General features: G+C 40.3%; 1 protein-coding gene across 2 annotated transcripts in view; it reads right to left on the reverse strand.

Annotated features, from left to right (window-relative positions):
* The window catches only part of babam2 (BRISC and BRCA1 A complex member 2), a 32,088-nt gene that overhangs the window by 22,962 nt on the left and 422 nt on the right, over positions 1 to 8,704 (reverse strand). For both annotated transcript variants that reach the window (XM_037242476.1, XM_037242475.1), the window contains exons 2-4: positions 8,438 to 8,593; positions 8,160 to 8,236; positions 5,790 to 5,884 (exon numbers count right to left, since the gene is read on the reverse strand). In XM_037242476.1, the coding sequence (XP_037098371.1) occupies positions 5,790 to 5,884; positions 8,160 to 8,236; positions 8,438 to 8,574 (309 nt within the window). In that variant the 5' untranslated portion in view covers positions 8,575 to 8,593. The remainder of the gene's footprint in view (positions 1 to 5,789; positions 5,885 to 8,159; positions 8,237 to 8,437; positions 8,594 to 8,704) is intronic.

The following is an 8,704-nucleotide window of genomic DNA, read 5'->3' on the forward strand; positions in this document are numbered from 1 at the left end:
TTTTTCTTTCAACATAACATAATATTGTTCACAAATCTGCTCGTGTCTAAAGTTAAGTTCAATCTGTGAATGGATGAATATGGTTGACACAAAGGCGTCGGTGACAATGTTGGTGCAGGTTAGCTTGTCGCAACGACTGACTTTCTCTTTGCGTCCCTTATTAGAGCAATAAAGAAAGCATCCATTGTTTGAAAGTGACTTAACGATGGCATGGGCAAGCTAAACAGAGAGAGTGACTTCATCGTCCAGTGGTTACCAGCAACGCCGGCCGGGATTCCCGAAATGAGGAGGTGATGCAAACAAGGATGGGCATTGTCCAAAACAGGCGCTCAGTGCCCCGGGGCAGGAGCGTGCAGAAATGGAGGAGCGACTTAAGGAACTGCTGTGTCAGCATTGTGACATACAATATCAGTGAATCTACACTGAGGAGTTGAGGCGGGATCGGAGGTGAAGGGGGCGAGGGGGGGGGGGGGTTGTTAAAGCACTGAGGAGCTCAGGCAAGTAGGCCAAAGCCATTGGGAAAGGCAAACTTGATCCTAAAATAGAATATAAAAAAAACCAACATATCTTTCCCTTTAAAATAATTCACAAATAGCAATTCAGAGTCATGTGCTACGAGGAGAATTTCATTCAATATCAGTTTTTAAATGGCTTTTTTAAATTTGATTAGTATAAAGACTAGACACTATTCATGTCGTTGCGGTCATAAGTTTTTTTCTTTTTTAATCAGACGATAAAGATCTCTGGCGTTTTAATGATGATGACTGTAAAGATTGACAAGCTAAAAGTAGATTTGGGTTTGCATGCGTTGAGGAACACAGTGTATCCCTTTAAGAACAAATGCACACCTAAATTTGGTCTTTTCACACTTAATAGTCCCAAGTTGACAGAATTATGTCTTCCCATGCCATCCGTCTGTAGCATCTCTGTTCCAGTATTTATCTTAGGCCACGTAAGAGAAGCGCTGGCATCTGAAAATCCAAGATAATTATATAGGCCAAGAGAAATTATTTGTTTTTATGTCTTGAATGTGATTTTTATAGAAGCTGGCAACCTGATCCAATAAATCGCTGTTGACTTGAAAGTGTACGGCATTAAACAACTCCCAAGTATTAAATTAATCTCGGTTAGTCTCTAATTCAAGAGTGGGCTCACACCCTGTTTCGCCCCCAGAGATTGCCAAGTCTAAGATCATCCTAAATTGCTCTTGTCATGTGTTTAAGACACTTGGCATTCTCAAGCCAGTGTTTTTTTTTCTTGTTTTTTTCCAGTGTGATCTGTGCAGTTTTTGTCCAACACGGTTCAAGTTGTTGACAGACAATAGCAGACATTCTTGAACTGGTTTACCACCTCAGCCAATTTGTCCTGTTTGTTCTTTCCATCAAGCTTCTCAGTTTGCAAACAATACCACGCCTGTTCAAAGCATTCCCAGACATGTTAGTGAGAGCTCTGCCAATAAGAAAAGTCCACTAAAATGTGGAACGCATTATTCGCTGAAGCAAAAGGGAAGTGGTAGTTGGTACACTCTGCTCAGGTTGACCCAACTTTAGAGGCCATTGGAGTGCCATTGTTAGAAGAGAACCAGGGGAAACCTGCAGCAGCAGCTAGGAAGCGCTGGCCAATATATGGCATTTGAGATTAGCAGAGGGTAGCGTCAAGTCACGTTTCCTTTCTCTTCCTAAAAGAATACTTGGATTAGCTTCACATTACACGCATTACATTGTTCTTTGGGGAGCTACCGACATTGTCTCAAACCACACAAAGCCTTGGATGAGATTCTCTTAACATGCGAGAAAGGAACTGGAGCAAAACAGGATCAATTAGACTTTTGGTTGGATTAACAAAAAAGGCCTAGGAGAGAGCCACAAGTGACAAATTGTTACGGTCATTTCAGCATGGCAAAAAGTAGCGAGTGTAAAGTTTGCTGTAATTATTGATCCTTGGTATATTTTGACAAAAGCATGTCAAATATGTTATTATGACACCGGACAAATACATATAAATGATAAAACCAGTCCGGGCCTTATTATGGAGCGGTGACCATTGAGTTGGCAAATGTTCGAGAGGTGTCCCCATATTTTGTCCGTTTTATTTCGTACAACAATGTTCTGCTCTCGATCTGCTGATTCACCCAAAGACAGAAACTCAAGTTTGTAATTACTTGGCATGACAAGACAACAAAAAAGAGCCCTGAGCTGTTTATGTTAATAAAATTCCCACTCTTAACAAGACAGCGCTTGCCTTGCATTTGCATCTTGAAGGACTCTGGAACCCATAAGTGGAAACATGTTGCTGCGGGTTCTGGGGAGGCCATTGGGGCTAACCCCAGGTCTTGGCCATATACACGCTAAATGGAGAGAGAGAAAAAAAAAAAAGCAAAGTTGTTGGGAAACTCCCCAAATCTTTCGTGCCAACACACATTGCTGGCCAAGTCTAGACTTGACAAACGACGACTCAAAAGACAGAGGTAGTAGCATTGGACCAGAAAGAAGGAAAAAAAAGAAAAGTTGAGATAAGTATAACTTTTGCTTTTAAGCACAGTCTTAGCCATACTCAAATAAAGATGACCAACAATAACTAAACCGATGATGACCTACCTACATGAATGTTCCGACCACATCGTTTGCAATAACCATGACCAATTCCCATGAAGCTGGGACATTGCGTAATATACCGTATTTTCCGCCCTAAAAGGCGCACCTAAAAACCTAAAATTTTCTCAAAAGCCGACAGTGCGCCTTATAGGCCAGTGCGCCTTATATATGGATCAACTGATGAATTTGTTGATCCATACTGGTTGTACACAGTGCTCTGCCAAAATGTTTCAGTACGTTTTAGTACGACTAATAAATTACAAGGTCGCATCGCTTCCCAGCATTACGGCAACTGTAGTCAGGGGGCGTCACCGAATAGCTGTTGTACCCGCGAGGCTATTTCCTGTCAAAATAGGCTGCTCTGTTAATGTTTCGAGTAAATCTACGGATCGATATGGAAGGGAAACATAGGTAAGTAGTACCAATGCGTTAGATCGAACTTTAGTCAGTTCCGATCATTTTATAGGAGATCGTTTGAGAAACGCGATTGTTTACACTTTGCTGAGGCTCATGGGAGATTGCGAGGTGAGGCTCGTGAGACTTTGCGGATGGCTAATGCTATTGCGATAGCTGCTATACGTACCAGGCTATTTCATGTCAAAATAGGCTGCTCTGTTAATGTTTCGAGTAAATCTACGGATCGATATGGAAGGGAAACATAGGTAAGTAGTACCAATGCGTTAGATCGAACTTTAGTCAGTTCCGATCATTTTATAGGAGATCGTTTGAGAAACGCGATTGTTTACACTTTGCTGAGGCTCATGGGAGATTGCGAGGTGAGGCTCGTGAGACTTTGCGGATGGCTAATGCTATTGCGATAGCTGCTATACGTACCAGGCTATTTCATGTCAAAATAGGCTGCTCTGTTAATGTTTCGAGTAAATCTACGGATCGATATGGAAGGGAAACATAGGTAAGTAGTACCAATGCGTTGGATCGAACTTTAGTCAGTTCCGATCATTTTATAGGAGATCGTTTGAGAAACGCGATTGTTTACACTTCGCTGAGGCTCGTGAGACTTTGCGGATGGCTAATGCTATTGCGATAGCTGCTATACGTACCAGGCTATTTCATGTCAAAATAGGCTGCTCTGTTAATGTTTCGAGTAAATCTACGGATCGATATGGAAGGGAAATATAGGTAAGTAGTACCAATGCGTTAGATCGAACTTTAGTCAGTTCTGATCATTTTATAGGAGATCGTTTGAGAAACGCGATTGTTTACAGAGGGCTCGTTGGTTATTGGCTAGTGGATGCATACCGCAACCCTAGTCAACCTCAGTTTGATGCAGTATAGCTTCTATTTTATGCGCCTTATAAGCCGGTGCGCCTTATATATGGACAAAGTTTTAAAATGGGCCGTTCATTGAAGGTGCGCCTTATAACCCGGTGCGCCTTTTAGGGCGGAAAATACGGTATATAAAAAAAAAAAAAAAAAAAAAGAGTAGTAGTACAATCATTTGAAATCCTTTTTAACCTACATCCAATATATAAATATTGAGCAATGTAATTAATATGCCAACAGACCAAAGAAGTAAAAAATCTGATGCAGTGTTTAACATTGCCAACCCCCCTAAAAACACTCACTGAATTTGTCAATTTAAAAAAAAAAAAAAAAGAAGAAAAAGTATATTATGCAAGAGTATTCTAGGCAAGGGATTTAACTGGTATTGCTGTCCACCTCCACTCCCTTCCTGCCTCTGTCTTTGTCATTTCCTCCTCTTTGGTCACCTCTCTGTTCCCAAAATGCTCGTCACTCCACTGTCCCCTCCACCCATGCAATACTGAAAAGAGCCATCACGGCCTTTTAGCTGAAGGAGACTGAGTTGAAGACCAAAAGGAATCAAGCCGCCCCTTTCTTAAGAGAATATTAGCTCCATTAGGATGAGTTGTCAAAAGCAATATTCGTACAAAGCTATTAAGCAACAAATGATGCCAATAGGCTGAATTGGGGTGGGGTGGGGTGGGGGAATCAGAGGATAACATCATGACAAATTCACAAAAAAGCTTTCACCCACCAGACGCTATTACTGGAGAACATGATGTAAAAATCTGACGTCAATGGAAAATGGAAAAAAAGAGGGGGGAGAAAAAAAAAAAAAGAGACATGTTTTCTTCCAGTTGTAGCATTTGGGCACCATGTTCTCACATCGTCAAAAGAACAGGACACTGAGGTTACAATTTTAAATCAAATGTTACCCACTCAGTACAACCAAACATTTCACTGTAGTTACAAATAGTTACTTCTATCAAAAAAAGGACTTTAAAAGGAAACTATGAGCTTCTATGTTTGTTGTGTATACGTAGATACAAAATATATAACGTATATAACTCTGCAAAAAAATATGAGGCCTACGTGAATAATAGTAGTATATGGCAATAAAAGACCCATTGTGAGTGCAACTAAGATATGTCTGCCATCTTGTGGTGATTGGTGATATTACAACTTAAAATTACAGTCGCAGATTGGCATACATAAAATATTTTCTTTGGATTTCCCTGGGTTTTTTTTATATTGAATGTGTATCAGTATTTATTTATTTATTTATTTATTTATTTTTTAAATGCCCTCCCCCCTTTTTTTTTTTTAACTGAACAAGGGGCGCCACAAAGAGCGTGGTTGCGGGCCGTCCACCAGCTGCCCATCCCTGCTCTAGGATTAATAAAACCAGAATATTAATGTTTTAGCGTGGGGGTAAGGTTTAAAAGTGCAAGGGAGGATACGCATACTGAATGTGTAAAGGAAAAATGAATTGAGCCAGACTAGAAGAGCTCTGGCAGCAAAATTACAAATATAAGAAGACAAAACTGTATGTGAGAAAATAAACACGCAAAGAGCTGCCAAGCACTGGCTCAGCAGAGGTACTTCCCCTTATGTGCACAGCTGGATTTATGAGACAGTGAGCAATACTCCCCTCTTCTCTCCCAGACTCTGACACAAGCAGGGGAATTTAGCTGTTTTATGCTAGGCTGCTGCAAAAATAGCTGCTTAAAATACAAATATTAATTAGACAACACCAGCCTGATACGGTTCAAAACTATACTCTGTAAAATCCAAACAATATTAAAAAAAAAAATGGAGTTCCATGTAGGGTGAGAATGAGAAAGCACCATGAGATGCCAACAATATACAGGAGACAAATCATTTCAAGAAAATGTGTCTCCACCGGATGATTTACTAAACCTGGATACGCACCGGTAATTCTGAAGGTTCAGGTAGAAACTCAGCATCTTCTCCAAATATAAAATCTGGAGGCAGTTCGGGATAGCAGGCATTAAATATAATATCCCCTAGGGAAGAAAAAAAAAAAAAGAGATGAAAACAGATTAGTTTAATGACTCACAGAGTGTAAAATACCCTTTTGACTTTGGAAACAAAAATTGGCAATAGTCTGGAGTTTGGGAAAATGTCATTTTGACCTTATTCTAGTTTCTTTCAGTTATTTCATTCTTGTAATCAGTTTCGAAATGGTTTTTAGTAGTATAAAAAAATGATTGGATAAATGGATGGTTGTGACATGGAAAACAAAAACAGAATTAAGGTCACAACACACGACAACTGAGTCTGACATAAAATGTCATTTTAAAACAGTTGTGTTTGTGCCCTAGGTTCTGTGGATTTAAGCACCGAAATTAATGAGCCAACTTGACATTTTGGAGTAAAGGAAATAAAGTTCATAGATACAAAAATAGTCAAGCTAAACAAATAATGTGAATCAAATTTCAAGTATTACATTCATGCACTGAAAAATAGCAAAGCAATTTGCCAGATGGCATGATTTCGACTAAGAAAGGAAGCCACATAACGTTTTAATAATGCTGGATCACAATGTTCTGATATGTTGCGCAATTCTATTTAGGTGAATGGGTCTGTTGAGTTCTGCTTTTTTGGTCACTCTGACGACAGGAGGAAGAGACACACTTAAACGTATAGATGGAAATTTCCAGCGGAGAGGACTCAAATAGACAAGAGGATGTGTTGTGGCGATACAGAGGAAATAAAAAGTCTACACACCCCTGTTCAAATGCCAGGAACAAAAAATGAGATCAAAATAAATCATTTCAAAACCATTAATGTGACCTTTAACCTGCACAAGTCATTGAAGAAAAAAAAAAGGATATATTTTGGAGAGGTAAAGTAGACTGAGATAATGTGGTTGCACAAATGTGCACACCTTTTAACTGAGGATGTGGCTGGATTCAGAACGAATCATTCCAACTCTTAAATGGGAGTCAGCACACACTTACCACCAACTCGGGCATCTGTACTATACTACCCGAAATCTGCAAAGGCAGGTCACAGGGTCTTATTATGCATGAGGGGAAAAAAAAAATCCCCAAATTGCTGTTTAGTTGTACCAGGAAACGTGGTGGCGTGGCGTGGCTGCATTTGAATTAATGATGCTTAGATGTGTGCGGGGTGTACCAAGCTTTGGCACGCTAGAAGTGGGACGGTCCATAAACTGGCCAACCTGCAGCCCTGCATCCTTGATTAAACAAACATTCGTCCTCAGGCCAAAAAGCACAGGAAAGAAGTGTAGAACAGCTGCAGAGATTTCACGTGCCACGGACGAATGCCAATGGCCTGTTTTTGTTTACTTGCAGCCTAAACGGCTCCAAGAGCTGAAGACGTATTCCAAAAATTTTCCTTCAACTTTCTATTATTTTAAGTCACAAACTTACCATGTAGAAAAAAAAAAAAAAAAAGAACATTTTTCTTGCATTCACTTTTTCTTCTGGTGCAGATGAGTGTGGCTTCGTGGAGCTGGGAGTATGCTAGGTTTTGTTGGGTCTGAGTGTTAGGGGGAGGGGCCAGACACTCAGAGTGCAGCACAGCACAGACACAGCAAAAAAGTGCGACAGAACCTCCTCGGAACAAAAAAAGTTCATCTATTACTCGCAAATTGACTGATTTCTCAGTGGCTCGATTAATCAGGCTGAGGAATGGGTCGATCTCCATTTACGGCCAATGTTTGGATGGCTTTCGATTGATTTTCAACTTCTCCAAGCTTCTCAATTGCTTGTTTTCCACTTATATACAACTGTTTTGAATGTTGGCTAACACTTATTAAGTGTTGTCTTCACAAGCAAAACCCAAATCTGAAAATGAACACAGACATTTAGCGCTATGAATGGTTTCTAGAATAGTTGTAGGACACACCTGGCCAACAAAACATAGCTGTCAGTCGATATGTTTGCTCACTTAAAAAAGGAGTGGGTTCAAACAAAAGCTACTCTGTTCCGAGTTATGGATGCAGGTGTAAATACCTGGAAATAAAAGATGAAATACTGATTGTGGTTATTTTTAGGGCAAAGTCTGGCATGTTCTAGCCAGCTGAAAATGATTCCCCTTGTAAATATTTTCCCTTGACCATTCATGCAGTCATATATGCTTGTGCAATTACGTCTATGTTTACCTTTTGTACCTAATTAAAATGGTTCAGATAATTAATGGATGGACGCCGACAGAAAATGTTGGTGATATGACTAAGTTTTAGTACAAACTGTCATGCATGACAAATTCGATCAACTCAAAGCAGACGTATTGGTCAGTCTTCTCACATACATTTGAGGGTTTCTCCAGCATAGGGGATGTGAAGTTTGAAGCGATCGCAGCAAGGACCTGGGGTCAACGATGTACACCTGAAAATGGATGGTGACAATGTGAAACCAGATTTACATCCCACCTTGTATAAACAGTTTATGCTGCTTCGGCAATGTTTATAGCATAACTCTATACTTCATGAGAGGAGGAAAAATACACTTATTGACACGCGCTTCAGAAACCATTGTTACCCGAATTGTCATTATGATCAGAAGTATGTGCAAAACTAGCAACCTTACCCGGTTTTGAGGTCTGTGACTTTGAGGCAGTTTGTGGAGTCCAGTCCCACCCGGCCATTCCGCACCACGCTGCACAGCAAAGGTCGCAACTCCGGTGAGATCCTGTGCAGTGCAACTTCTGGAGACATGTTGGTCATTTTATCTACCCTGACAAGCCTGAAGAAAAACAGAACAAATTTCAAAGGCGTGTTTGGCCTGATTTGATGTGGAGTGCACTATTTCATTGCATGTCAAATTTGACAGAAGAGTAGTGCATGACTATGTTAA

Source organism: Syngnathus acus, chromosome 22, assembly GCF_901709675.1.
Source record: "Syngnathus acus chromosome 22, fSynAcu1.2, whole genome shotgun sequence".
NCBI lineage: Eukaryota > Metazoa > Chordata > Actinopteri > Syngnathiformes > Syngnathidae > Syngnathus > Syngnathus acus.